Below are 14582 nucleotides of genomic sequence, written 5' to 3'. Positions count from 1 at the left end.
TCCAGAGACCTATTCATCTCTGATTAATCTGAGTCTTCCTTCAGTGATGGAACACTGCCAGTCCCAGGACCTGCTTTACCCCTTGTGCCACATCACTTACCAGTATTGACTGGTTCCTTGCGAATGGACAGCCTCCTACACTATCATTGTCTGCCCCCCCCTTTTTTGACTGTGGGGTGCAACCTGGAACTGGGGAACTGCTGTGCTCCCTTAACTCACCAGCCTGGGCTCTCTCACAGTGCTTTGCTAGTGACAACCAGCAAGCCCCTCCAGGCGCTCTTATCACTCAGCGTAGCAGCATGTGGGGCCCCACACACGGCTAGATTTACTCATGAGGGAATTCTGCGCCAAACAAAAATTCTGCACCAAAATATTACAAATCTTGCACACAGTATTTTAAAATTCTGCATGTTTTATTTGTCAAATAAATATTTTTTTTGCTGAAAAGTATTTTGAAATAGATTAGCACAATAATGCAGAATTTTGCAGAATTTTAACATTTTAAACTTTCTGGGGTAGAATTCCATCAACAGTATCAGGGTTCTGTGTGATTGGCAGCTTGGTGAAGGGTCCAGGTGCAGGGGGGATCTGGATGCAGAGGGGCTTGTTGCAGGGTTCTGGGTTCAGGGTAACGGTACTTTCAGGGAAGTCCAGGTGACGGTGGTTAGGGCTCGGTGAAGAGATCTGGGTGCTGGGGGAGTGGGGCTTGGTGGCATGGGGGTCAGGATGCAGCAGGTTGAGGCTCAGTTCGGTGGGGGTCTAGGTGTGGGGGGCTCCTGATGCAGAGGATGAGTTTCAGGGGTTTGGGTGCAAGGGGCTTGGACGGGGTTCTGGGTGTGGGGGGGTTGTGGTTGCAGGGGTGTGTGTGAGGCTCGGTGGAGGGTGGGGTTGGGTGTGGGGAGGTCCTGAGCTGAGATTTCCCAAGCACTTAAACCAAAACACCGTTTTAGGTAAAATATAGAACAGATTTAACTACAGAAAGATAGATTTTAAGTGGTAGGCATAAAAGGTCAGAGATAGTTACCAAAGAAAATAAAAGCGCACAGTCTAAATCTTAAACATTATCAGACTAGGCAGTAATTAGATCAAGCAGATTTCTCACCCCATTGGATGTTGCAGTCCGTAATATACAGGCTTCTCTCAAGCCTGGGACCAGTCTCCTCAGGTGAAGTCTGTCTTTCCAGTGTAGGTGGGAGAGGAAAGAGGCCAATGCATGATGCCACCGTCCCTTATTTTATACCCTCAGTCCGCGTGCCTGGAAAATACTAGGCCAGACATGTCCTGGTGGGCTTTGCTGAGTCATAGGGTTGAGCGATCCCCCTAGTGGGGTCTTGTGCATCTGTCATTGAATTGTAAATCCCTTCATTATAACTGCTGCTGATTAATGGTTGTTGAACACTCTCCTGGGCGGGGGATCACCTCCTTTGTATATCACTAGCAAACTTACAGCATGTTTCAGCAACAACCATATATTAATATCCCATAACTAGATACACACCAATGATAGACATATTTTGACAGAACAATGGGTTTCAGCAGATCATGGCCTTTCATATAATATCTTACATGACATGCTTTGTATGAAATATATCATAATTATATGATAGGAGTGCATATGCAGTTCCAGGGTGCTGCTTTGAGGTACAGAGTGCCACAGGAGACAACAGTTCTTCTCACTCCCTAATTTCTGTTCAAAATTACTTCAATTATAAACCCAGGTCTGATATGCCTGGAGCCTTTTCTTTTAAGGGATACTTCAAGACATAGCATTGAGCAGTTCCACATCCCCACTGGTATGACACATCTAGGGTGTGTCCCCCTTTTCCTTTTGGTTCTTCCCGGTAGCCATATTGGGATTCTTGGGCAGCCTAACGTCAACAGTTTTCCAAGGTACCTAGCTCTTTTGTTGAATGTCAGAGACAGCACTCTCTTGTCCCATGGCTTCTCCCCCAATCAGTCCCTACTGTGGGTCCTTTTCACCCATCCACTCTCCTCCCCCACCACCATTATAGTTTCAGATGCATCCTCTCTAGGATGGAGAGCTCCTCTTCAGGAGCATACTATTCAGTACAGGTGAAGATTCCAGGAATCTACTCTCCATATACCCTCTGGAGTTGAGGGCCATCAGATATGCCTGCCATCTGACTTCCTGCCTATGATCAAGGGACGGTCCAACAGAGTAAAGACAGACAACAAGGCCAATACGTACAACATAAAACATAAGAGGGGAGTGAGAGCCTTTTTCCTTTCTGTAAAGTTATGGAACTGGTGTGTAGCCCACCACATCCTTATTTCAGCTGTTTACCTATCTGCCCTCCTCAACACCATAGGTGATGGTCTCGGCAGCTGCTTGTCTCAGGATCACAAGTGGGAACTTGCCAATTCCATACTCAAACATATTTTTCAGTTGTGGTTTTCGAGAAGTAGGTTGTTTTTTTTGCCAAGGTCACCAACATGAAGTGTGCAAAGTTTTCCTGAAGAGGTCGTCTAGGTAGCCATTCCCTGGGAGGTACCTTCTCATCTTTTGGTTGAAGAATCTGTCACATGCCTATTCTCCAACACTTCTCATCCTCAGTCTTAAACAAGATCAAGTAGGATGGAGCCAAGGTTGTCTTAATTGCACCAGCTTAGCTGAGATGAGTATCAATTCCATATCTAATTTGCATCCCCTCTCTTCCTGCTATCAACCTTCCACTAACACCCAACCTGCTCACACAGGACTCAGAAAATATTCTTTACCCCAACCCGAATGCTCGGTGACTAAAGACATGGTGCCTGATTGTCTGTTGGGGATAGAACTCTCCTGTTTTAGAGATTCAAGAGGTTCTGTTGAATAGTAGAAAAGAATCATCTCTAAAAAACTTATGGGCAGGAATGGAAGAGATTTTACCGTTGGTGTACCCTATAACACTTGTCTCCTATTGACTCTCACCTCTCAGAAATCCTAGAGTACCTCTTTGGTTTGAAGAATATAGGCCTTTCTCCGAGCTCTGTTGAAGTTCATCTAGTGGCCATCATGGTGTTCCATGATCCAGTGGAGCGGTTTTTGACGTTGGCTCATCCTGCAACCTCTGGGTTCATCAAAGGGTTATTTAACAGGTTTCCACACGTCAGGGAGTCCCCATCCTGGGATTTGGACTTAACTCTGATGCTACCTCCCTTTCAACTGCTGGTCATGTGTTCACTCTTGCGCCGTATCCATGAAGACCACTTTCTTATTGACAGTCACCTCTGCTTGGAGAGTTGATAATTAGGGGCTTTGATGGCTACTCTGTTTTCTTTAAAGACAAGGTATCCCTCCGACTATATCAGTGGCTCTTAACTGAGATCATCTTGGATTTTCATATCAATCAGACTAGTCATCTCCCTGTTTTTCACCATAAACCTCATTAGACTAGGGAGGATGACATCCTTCACACCTTGCATGTTAGAAGGCTGTTGTCCTCCTATTTAAATAGGACTAGACCCTTTCAGGCCTCTCTTCCGTTATTTGTTTCTGTCACAGATAGAGCTACAGAAACACTAATGCCCCCAGAGACTTTCTCTCCTGGTACAAAGCTGCTAATATTCCATTCCCTTCTAAGGCTATATATAGTTCATTCCATCAGGTTGCAGGCCACTTCTGTTACCCTACTAAAGGACATTCCTATTTCAGAAATCTGCAAAGCTTCCAGATGGGCCTCCATCCACATTTCTCAAAGCACTCTGCTGTAGTGTGTGCATCTTGCATAGATGCTGTGCTTGGGACTGCCGTCTTCCAATCCGTTTTAGATCCTTCTCCAAAGCACTCACCACCTCTAATGAGTACTACTTGGGAGTCACCTGAAGTGGAGCATCCACAGGGACATTACTTGAAGAACGAAAGTTTATTTAACTTATACAGTGACTGGAGTTCTTCTAGATGTTTGTCCGTATGAGTGCTCTACTACCTGTCCTTCATCCCTTCTGCTTTGGAGTTTGGTCTCCATGGAACTTCTGAAGTAGAGAAGTAACCGAGAACTGTTTGTCCATTACAGCCCTATATACCCCCAGTATGGGGCACAAGGATAGGTGTTTTAGCTCCTGTGGAGCTATGCTTGCCCTGATCCACTCAGAATAGGGTGATATATGTAGCCTGGAATTGTAACTTTTCCATAATGTGCATTTTCTCCAGCTTGTCCTAACTCCACTCCTCATTCCTCCTGGAGAAGACTGTGCAGGTTCTGGAGAAGGATGGTCCTTTGAAGATTCCGAAGTTCCCATCCTATGTTGACAACAGGAGCTCCATATGTGCAGGATTCTTCCATGCACAAATCAAGAGGGAGATAATTGGGACCGTTGTTGGTTGGTTTGATGATAATTTAAAATAGCATTGTGTGCATGATTTAAATAGACATTTGAATGAGGTGAGTGAGCCTCATCTAATTTTAATAATTGTGCCATGAACTGAAATAAGATGGAGTAGGGATGTTCAGCAGGCTTTTCACTCTTTTCTTTAGTTGTGTCCATTCTAGGTGATATTCTAATTTTCTTTCTTTACTTGTGTGAACAGTGTTTCTAAGCCTTATGTGCCCATTTTAAAGAGACAATAATTTATTTGACTAGCTTTGCACGTTTATGGTGCAATCTTGTTGCTATCAAAACCAATGGATAAACTACTGTCTGCATCAATGTGAGCAGTCGTGTCCTTATTACCTAAAGAGCTGGATGCAACAGTGGAACCAGTTTTAATGAGAATTGAATTTGTGTGTATTGCGTTTGGAAGAAAATCTGATGGAACAGACAATTATGATTGTATATGGAATTAACAAATAGATTCAGTAGCAGTAACTATCAAGGTTTAAACAAATTCACCAGATATTTAGTAGCCTGAGCTTACCTGGGGTCACTGCCAGCAAGAACCATTGAAGTTCCTTGATAAGGGGGGGGTCTCGTCTCATCCTAGCATCAAGCCAACAGCTGGGAATCTGACGGTGGTGGAATTTTGAGCAGGGTGGTTTCACTGGACCCTCCTTGGGGCTGCATATTTGGTATTTGTTCTGGCTAGAGGGTGTGCAACAAATTTTAGATGGCAACAACTTCTAGTTGCTGGAAAAGAGAACAGTCTCCTCTCTCTTTCTAGAGTTTGGCTACTGCGAGTGTAGAGCGTAGCATGCAAAGGGTAGTCTTCAAGAAAGTGTGTTTCACAGCCTTGTTCTGAATAAAGTATTTAGTGCATCCTGATAAATGATCTCATCTTTGTTTTGTTGCCCATAGGGGAATTTTTTATTTATATGAGAGTTCAGGATCCTTAGCTTAATTATTCAACAATCCTGGGCTCTAAATTGGAGGACTTTGTTAATAAAGAGCAGCATGAAAGAAGGTTACGTTTATTATTGTAGTGCCTAAGGACCTATTGTGCTAGGCACTGTACAGACACCAAAAGAGATGGCACCTGCCCCAAGGAGTTTACAGTCTAAATAGACAAGACACACACACACACACACACACACACACACACACACACACACACACACACACACACACACAGTGAACTATGTGATGGCAGCAAATTTCATGTTAGTTTCATGACTTCTTTTTTTCATGGGGAGTGACGATGTTGAAAAGGAATGGTGAATGAGACCTGGCAGAGGGGGATGTGTAAAATAGACTGAGGGACAGAGAGGGTTGGAACAAACTGTGAGTCAGCACAGGCCTGAGAAAGTACAGTCAAAACTGTAGAAAATGTTCTGCTTGTCTTAAAGTCCATACAGTTTCCGTAGCTGTTCCTACTAACTGGAGTCTCTGGCTGGTTCCGCCCTGCAGTCTCTTCCCCCCCCGCCCCCAAGGCCACATGGTGAGGGTGGGGTGTGGCACCAGACCAGTATTTTAGCTCTAATAACCCCAGAATAGGGATGTCTCCCCTACAGAGTTCTGGGACCAAGGAACGGTGGGGGGAGATGTGGTTCTGCATGGACCCCATTTTATCCTCTCCTGAGTGCAGCAGTCCCTGCTTTAGCTACTTCTGTAGTTTCTTCTTCCAGCTGGAGTCTTTGGCTGGTCATGCATTTTCATGCCATCTTTCCTGTATGGAGGATTTGGATCTGACTTATGTTAAATATTTTACTAAAAATGTACACACTGTATCCTGACAGAAGTACAGAAAGGCTGTGTCTGCACTCAGAATTTTTTGCAATTCTTTCCACCATTTGCCCAGCACAGTTCATCACCATCAGGGCTAGCAATGGTGAAAATGCTAGTGTAGACAGGGAACAGATATTTTTCTTGATGTGACATCTAAACATGCTTAGAAAGGGGAGAGGAGAGGCAGTTTGTTCTGGAAGCTCTGTGAGAGTCCCACTGGATTCAGTGGAATAGTGAAGTATAACTTAAATATCATTGACACATTCTTTGCACCGTTAGCTGTAGCAGGTGCTGATTGCTTTGGGAATCACATACCATAATTAAGGCTGCGTTTTAGTCACGTATATTTTTAGTAAAAGTCATGGATAGGTCACGGGCAATAAACAAAAATTCATGGCCCGTGACCTGTCCATGACTTGTACAGTACCCCTGACTAAATCTTGGGAGTGCTGTGGGTTCTTGGGGGGCGGCACAGGTTCTGGGGGGGGCAGGTGCTGGGGAGATGCTGGCTGGAGGGGGGGGGGGGCGCAGGTGCTGGGAGGGGTGATCCGGGGGGGGGTGCCACGAGTGCTGGGGGAGCAGTCCGGGGACGGGCAGCTGGTGCTGGGGAGAGTTGGAGGGGCTGGCAGCGACATGTCCCTCCCTAAGTTCCTAGCTCCGCAGCTCTCATTGTCTGGAAACCATGGCTAATGGGAGCTGTGGGGGCAATGCCTGCAGGTGGAGGCAGTGTGCGGGGCTAGGAGCTGAGGGAGGGACATGTTGCTGCTTCCGGGGAGCCCCTCCCAAGGCAAGCGCTACCCAGACTCCTCATCCCTTCCTGTGCCCCAACTCCCAGCCCTGAGCCCCTTCCCATACCCAAACTCCTCCTGCTGCTGTTGGGAGGGGGGGCAGTGGCCCGCCACTGGCCCAGGGGCTGTCTGAGCTGCTCGGGCAATTCTGCAGCCAGCTGCACCGGCCACTGCCAAAGTCACGGAGATCACGGAAAGGCATGGAATCTGTGACTTCTGTGACAAACTCGCAGCCTTACCTATAAGGCTCTTGGAACATTCATAGTTTGACCCTAGCAAACTCCTTCCAGGTGCTGCTGCTGTTTCCTGTGTGGGTGTGGTAGTAGAGGCCACAGGGCCAAGTATCTACTAAAATATTTTTCCAGTTAAAATTTAATTGTTATTCTCATGAATGTTTCACTTTTTCAGGAGTAAGAAAATCTTAAACAAGAAAAAACTGAAAAGGAAACAGAAGACTAAATTGAAAGTGAAAACACGAAACAAGGTAAATGATATGGATCTATATGTTCAAGCTATTACCTCTCCCATCTGGTCAGATTCTGTTCTATATCATAAAGAGGAAGAGGTTCATGACAAACTTCTTCCTACAGATTATTTTATCACTATGCTTAAAGACAGTATCTATATTGGGTTTGCCGCCACAGGAAATCCCTATAAGAGAAAAGGAGGAAAGCCAGTCTAATAGAGAAAGTGAGACCACTAAGCAATATAGTTCTGGTTCCAGGCTAGAATAATATAGCTATGTAAAACCTCCCCTTCGAAAAAATTATGAAAGAGGGAACGGAGCTTACAGACAAGACCAAAAGGCAGAGTAGCATGGCCAAATAGTGCTACAGTGTGCCCTAATCCAAAATCAAATATGGTCTCATTTCGGTATGTTGATGCTCTTTTCCTTCTAGTTTGACACAGCCAGTCTTTCAGATGGGGATCTATTGCCAAAGGACCTCACAGATTAGGAGAATAGAATCAGCAGGAAAGAAAAATTTTGAGGCCTTTTCAGCTGCATCAGTTTGTTTTGCAAAGGAATTCTGGCATGGATTGACAATCTGAAATACCTCTGAAGCATAGAAAGGCCTTTAACTAGTTGCATCTCTGAAAAAGATGTCTTTAGAAGCAGACTTCATATTTGATGTCTCCCTGATTGCCCTCTGGTACTCAGTTAGAGCCAAGAGCTACAATGTGATAGTATGCTGACCCATGTGGCCCTGGGAGTGAAAGAGAGATCCACAGATTAACTGCTCTCAATCACTTCAAAATACTGCGAGGGGAAGCTGTTTGTCAAACCTATGGATAAGCTGGTAGTGGATTTGTTGGAAAGATCAAGAAAGACCTTAGTTCCTAACAAGCAGGATACGAGTGACTACAGGTCTTACCCCATATCAGGGTAATCCTTTTACACTGACCAATATAGAAAATCCCACTGGAAACACTTAAGAGGAAAATGAAACAGATGCAGGGGAGCATGTGGTGGCAGAGGTGAGTTCTTTGGTTCAACCTCAGATTCCTCAAAACAAACTGCATGTCTAGCAGACACCCCAGTGTAGAGAGGAGCCCCAAATTAGTAGTTGGCGGCTGCTTCAGTTTGCAGTGTTCTGACAAGTGGTGACCCTTGACAAATGGATTTTGGAAACAGTGCAACGGGGATAGTCTTTTGGATTTTTTTTCAAATTGAGGCAAATTTATTCCATTTGCCTTGCTAAAGGATATGTAGAAAAGGTGAGACATACAAATGGTCATCCTTCATCTCCTCTGAATGGGAGGAATAGAATCTGTTCATTCTCCAGAGAGGAACCAGTACATTCACTCCATCTTCTTGTTCCTAGTCCCTCCCCTTCCCTTTTCTCTCCCCCCCCCCCCCAAGTCAAAAGGCTACAAGGCAGTTCTCAGTCTGAAGGTATCTCAATAGGTTCATGGAAAAAAAACAAAATCAAGATGGAAACCTTAAATACACACTAACTGCTATCAACAAGGGTACTCTAGGGCATCCTTCAGATCTCTTCATGTCAACTTCCATATCCCAATTTGGCTGTCTAACAGATGCTGCTTGTGCTTTGCTCTTAGAGAACAGCACTACCAGTACAGGTCTCTTATCTTCTGGTTTATCAACAGCCATGCAAATATTTATGAAAATGCCAGTAGTGTGAATACTAGGAATGGGATTCTTGCCTATTCTTTCCTGGATGACCTCCTTTTTCTAGCCTTATCCAGAGTCAGAGCTATAGCCAGCACCAGTCAGGATGCTGCAGAACCATGGCTCTGTGATTCAATTGGGAGAATAATCAGTTTAACACCTTTGCAATAGATTTCCTACCTCAGAGGAGAATAGATGCCGTTCTCTATAAAGTTTTCATATCACAGGAGAAAATGAGTAATCTTATCAAAACTGGTCAGCCCCTCTTGGGTAGTACCCACTCTCTCACACTGTCTATTCTGAGATCAGTAGTCTCTTGTGTGGATAATCTTTAGTGAACCCATGCTCATGTGAGGATGCTACAGAGCTTCCCCTTGTCCTCCTTCACCAATCTCTTTTCCACCCATCAGTGAAGGTATATACCCAAGTGATACTCAAGTCCCTCAGATAGTGGGTTTCAAGCAAATTTGATTCAGGCTTCCTGATAGGCAAACCAGTCAGGAAGTTATTGCCACAGATGCCAGTCTGGAAAGATGGGATGCTCACACCAGGTCAAGGACTTCCTGGGGATCTGCTCCAAAAAGGGACGAAACACAGTACAAACTGCTTAGTGCTCCCATATTTGGACACCGGTCATGTACTGGTCATGACAAATAACTTGGTGTAACGTCCTACATCAATAGGTCAAGGGGAGCAAGGTCAACACTCCTATATAGAGAAGGTTACTTGCTAATGACTTTGGCAGATTCTTCTCTGCTCCCTTCACATCTAAGGGAAAAATGAATGTTAGAGCTGACTAGCTTAGTTGGGAACAAATTGATAATTCAGAATGGGAACTATACCCAGATGTGTTCTATCTGTTTGTAAAGGACTTAGTCTCCAATCTGTTTGCCTCCCACATGAATCATAAGATTTCATTGTACAGGGAAGAAATGATGATTTAAAAAAAAAAATCAAAGCATAGAAAATTAATTTGTCCTATCTTCCTAGAGGAGCTCCTCATCTTTGCCTTTTGAGGAGAAGCTTTTGAATGTGAGAGCGAAGGGTTATTCTACCTGAATGTTCTGAAAACATGTTTAAAAAGAGAAATAAAATTGTCAATGTCAGTTTGACATTCAGAATGAGCAAAGTAAAAGAAAAGAAAATACGAAAATTAAGAGAAATGGCACTAAAAAGGGAGAAAAAGTTACCTGTAGAAAGTATTTCTGTTCAAGATCTAAAGAGGAGCTTTGGATTTCCAATTACAATACATTTCCTTAAAGAGAAGACAAGGGCTTTGCTTAGTCTTGCAGAAGTGTTTCAGACACCACCTTGGATTGACTTTTTGTCAGATTCCCAGCCTCAAACGCTGCAATAGCTGGAAGCCAGAGTGTAGCTGGTGTGTTGCAGACAGGCTGCTTGGGTCAGAGTTGCTGGATCAGGGCTATATTGTAACACGGACACTCATGGTGGGACCTGCATGCTGTTTGTGAGCAGCCCAGGTTTGGGAGCTGCAACAGCAAGAGGGCAGGTTTTTCCGTCAGATTCACAGTCCCTTGCCTGACTGCTTGGGCAATTGGATTTTGACCGTACCTACTCTTGAGCAATCATTTCCTTGTTGGTGTAGAATATACTGCATAACTCTAGAAAGCTGTCTACCAGCAAGTGTTAACTACTATTTGAAATGAACCAGATTGGTGCCTTGGGTGAGGCAAAAATCTTATTAGTAGTCTCAGCTTCTATACTTTGTATTTTAGAGTAGTTAATACACTTAAAATTGAAGGGTTTTCTAACTCATCTTTGACATTTTTAGTTGATGGTAGATTGCTGTTTGCGCATAATATGGTTATCTGATCTGTGTCCCCCTTTAAGAAATCCTGTCCCTACTTAGGATCTTAATTTGGTTTTAGCTTCACTTAGGAACTCACTTTTTGAATCCTTGTCTGATTGTTCATTGTATTGTTTCTCTTAAAACAGCTTTCATTGTTGCCATAACCTCAGCCAGAAGAGTGAGCAAATTAAATGTCTTAATGGCTGAGCCACCATTTATGCCTTTTCAAAAAGATAAGGTGGTTCTTAGGCCTGATCCCAGGGTTTTGCCAAAAGTGGTGTCTGATTTTCATATGAGACAATTAATTTGCTGGTATTTTCCCCCCAGAGCTGCATATTAATAAAGGGGAATCTGTTTTATGTATTTTGGATGCAAGAATGCTCTTGCATATTATTTAGTTATTTAGATTTTGATATTTTAGTTTTTGAAAATCTAGATTATTTCTGTTTTACCCTGTAACCCACATGAGTTTTAGCATATCTTTCTAGACACTGGAAGGATTAAAAATGTATTGTTGACTCTTACACATTAACAAATTCCTGTACCTATGACCGCATGATCACATTCTAGTACAGCTGTGGCAGCTTCTCTTGCTTACCTTAAGCAAGTTCCAGTTACTGAAGTGTGCGGGGCTACGACCTGGTCCTCTGTACACACTCTTCTAAGCATTATGCTCTTAACTTGGCCATAGGGGCTAATGCTAGATTTGGTAAAGCGGTGCTTCAGTCTCTATTCAACTAGGACTCTGTTCCCTCCTCTGGGTTATTTTCAGCACTGCTGAACAATCCCATGAGTGGGATGTAGAGCCACTTGAAGAAATGAAGTTTACTTACTTGTAACCAGAGTTCTTCAAGATGACTCTGCATAGTCACACTTCCACCTGTCTTTCGCTTTGTCTGAGTGCTCTTTTTTTAATCTCTGGGTTGGCAATGGAGGAATCTGAAGTGGTAAAGGGCACAGCACCCTCTTATATAGCCTTGGAACTTTCAGAGACACCGAGGGGAGGTATAGGAGAGGGCACAGGAGCGCTCGAATAGTTACTGCTTGGAGAAGGTTTTATTTTTGGGTGCCATTAGGTGGTGCAATACCCATAACTATGGATATGCAGAGCCCTCTCGAAAAACTCTGGCTACAAGTAAGTAACTTCATTTTCAGACCTTGTTGATCCAGACTGGCTATTAACATTTTTGATAGGTGATTTTTAGCATACCTCATACATTATGATTATCAGGTCTTTAATGAATTCTGTGGTGGCATTTTTTTACCTATATCCGTTTTCAGGCATCTTTGCTGCTGATTATACAGTGATTATGAATATGAGCATCTTTATGTATATAGCTACCAGACATAAAAACATAATGGCAACCAAATCAACATCTCCTTTCAATTTCTCAACAGAGCTGCACTCCTAGCCCTCCAGCCCTCATTGAATTCCTGCTCTAAAAGATAGACTTTTATAGTATGGCCTCAAGATTAATAAATTTAGGACCAAGGTGAATAGTGCATTATTCCTAAAATTATTTGTTTAGCACAGTAAAGTGTCAGGGCTCCATTTTGTTATGCACTCTACAAACACAATACAAAACACTCCTTGTCCCGAAGAGCTTACAGTCCAAATAGACAAGATGGAATGTGGGAGGGGAAATAGAGGCACAACAAGGTGGAGGGATCTACCCATGGTAAAACAGGAGGTCAGTGGCAGAATCAGGACTAGACCTCAAGTCTGAGTCCCAGCCCATTGGACCACACTGCCTCTCCAAATTGAATGGTCTCTCATGGAAAATACTCTGCCATCAGCTCTCTGCTTTATCGATGGGGTTCTAGTTTGAGTATCTCTGCAGAATGAGGCAGTGTTAGCTCAATGCAGAAGGACAGATGGGTTGGAATACTTGAGCTTTGAAACCTAAACTATCAATTAAATAACATAATGCTTAATACTGAAAGTAGGACAAGAGACACTTTCTGAAAGTTGGTCAGCTCATTGTAAAGATGTAGGAAAACAGCCTGTAATACTTAGTCTAGTGTTAAAAGGGTTGACTTCTGAAGTTACCTGAATGCAGGTAAGATGACTTGGCCACCTAGTTATAAAGAGGGTTGGATACTGCAACATATATAGATCAAGGCCTCATGCAATTCTAATGAGAATGAGTTTAAATATGGAGATGTTCAAATTTACTGTACAGTAGCTGTCATTGCAGTAACATTTGACATTAATGAAGTAAACAGGGCTTTATGTGGAAGACACTCCAAAGAACCTTGATATGTGCCCTACAATTGTTTTGCAGTAGGAGAGGAAGCATTGCTTATGAAGTAAATTGCTCTTAATTTGTATAATTAAGGCCAGTTTATTCAGCTTTAGGGCTCAAAACTGAGGTGAATGTATATTTGGTTTATAAATCATTGCAAACAAACTCTGAAAGTATATGTATAGATACATATATACAGTAGAAGTATATTTTATTAAATTGTATGCTATTTAACGTCCTGATTCTGTAGAAATTACATTTTTGTTTTGAGTCTGGAGCTTGTTTTATTTTGAATGAGACATAAGTATTTTTATTAAAAAAGCAGTTAACTGGCATTGTGTGTTTTCACGTTCACGTCTCAGCGAGTTCCATATCAAATTTGCAAAGCTAGTTGGTAAAATGATGATGGCTTTAACTTCTGGCTTGGCAGTTGCAAAGTGGGATCTCAAAATCAGTCTCTGTTCTCTAGGATTTGTTGGAACGTAGTTAACGTTCTGTTTAGTGTGTGACTCAAGAAAAAAAATTGGCTTTCCCCTGTTTATATTTGCTTTGCAGCTCTAATGAGTAAGAGGTAGTGTGACAGACCCAGACCAGTTGGGTGCAGGAGTCTGGTAGAGGGCAAATATACTGGCCACTGGATGAATAGTTTTCTGTTCCCTGAGTGACCAGAACAGTGGCTACTCTAGAGCAATCAGGAACCTGCTAGAACCAATTAAGACAGGCAAGCTAATTAAGAAACCTGGAGCCAATTAAGAACTTCCTAGAATCAGTTATGGCAGGCAGGCTAATCAGGACACCTGGTTTGAAAAGGACCTTCCAACAGTTAGTGAGGGGCGCTCGAGGAGCAGGGAGTAAGAAGGCATGCTGCTGGAGGACTGAGGAGAACTGCAGGAGGAAGGTCCTGCGGTGAGGATAAAGAAGGTGCTGGGGGGAGGCCACGGGGAAGTAGCCCAGGGAGTTGTAGCTGTCACGCAGCTATATAGGAGACGTTGTAGACAGCTGCTATCCACAGGACCCTGGGCTGGAACCCAGTGTAGAGGGCAGGCTTGGGTTCCCCCCATCCCAACTCTGACACCAGTGTGACAAAGTTCCTCCTCTGCCTTGGAGGGTCCTGCGCTTTCTGGTGGATTTGCTCGCCTCAGAGGTTCATGGCAGCCCTGTTTGGTTGCTTTTGCTAGAGGCTCAAACCTGCCTTTCACTCAGCTAACCTCATCACTGGCCAGCATGGGGGAAATGGAGAAAAATCTTCGCAGTCTCTGTTGTCCCACCTAGTGGGTCGGGGACAGGCCAGATCCCTTTCCAAATCAGACCTTCCCCTCTGATGTGTCTCACAGACCAGGTCAACTCCTCCTGTGCCAGATAGGGAGATGGGGGGAACCCAGGCCCACACCCTACACTGGCTTCCAGCCCAGGGCCCTGTGGATAGCAGCTGTCTACGTCTCCTGTATCAGCTGCGTGACAGCTACAACTCCCTGGGCTACTTCCCCATGGCCTCCCCCCAGCAC

At 43.8% G+C, this 14582-nt stretch overlaps 1 protein-coding gene across 14 annotated transcripts in view; it reads left to right on the top strand.

Annotated features, from left to right (window-relative positions):
- MYCBP2 (MYC binding protein 2) overlaps nucleotides 1–14582 on the top strand; it is a 399116-nt gene that overhangs the window by 27460 nt on the left and 357074 nt on the right. For all 14 annotated transcript variants that reach the window (XM_054011672.1, XM_054011602.1, XM_054011628.1 and 11 more), the window contains exon 2: nucleotides 7299–7374. In XM_054011672.1, the coding sequence (XP_053867647.1) occupies nucleotides 7299–7374 (76 nt within the window). The remainder of the gene's footprint in view (nucleotides 1–7298; nucleotides 7375–14582) is intronic.

The sequence above is a fragment of the Malaclemys terrapin genome, chromosome 1, assembly GCF_027887155.1.
Source record: "Malaclemys terrapin pileata isolate rMalTer1 chromosome 1, rMalTer1.hap1, whole genome shotgun sequence".
In the NCBI taxonomy this organism is placed as follows: domain Eukaryota; kingdom Metazoa; phylum Chordata; order Testudines; family Emydidae; genus Malaclemys; species Malaclemys terrapin.
The sequence above is the reverse complement of the archived record's forward strand: the minus strand, read 5'-3'. Positions and strand labels throughout refer to the sequence as shown.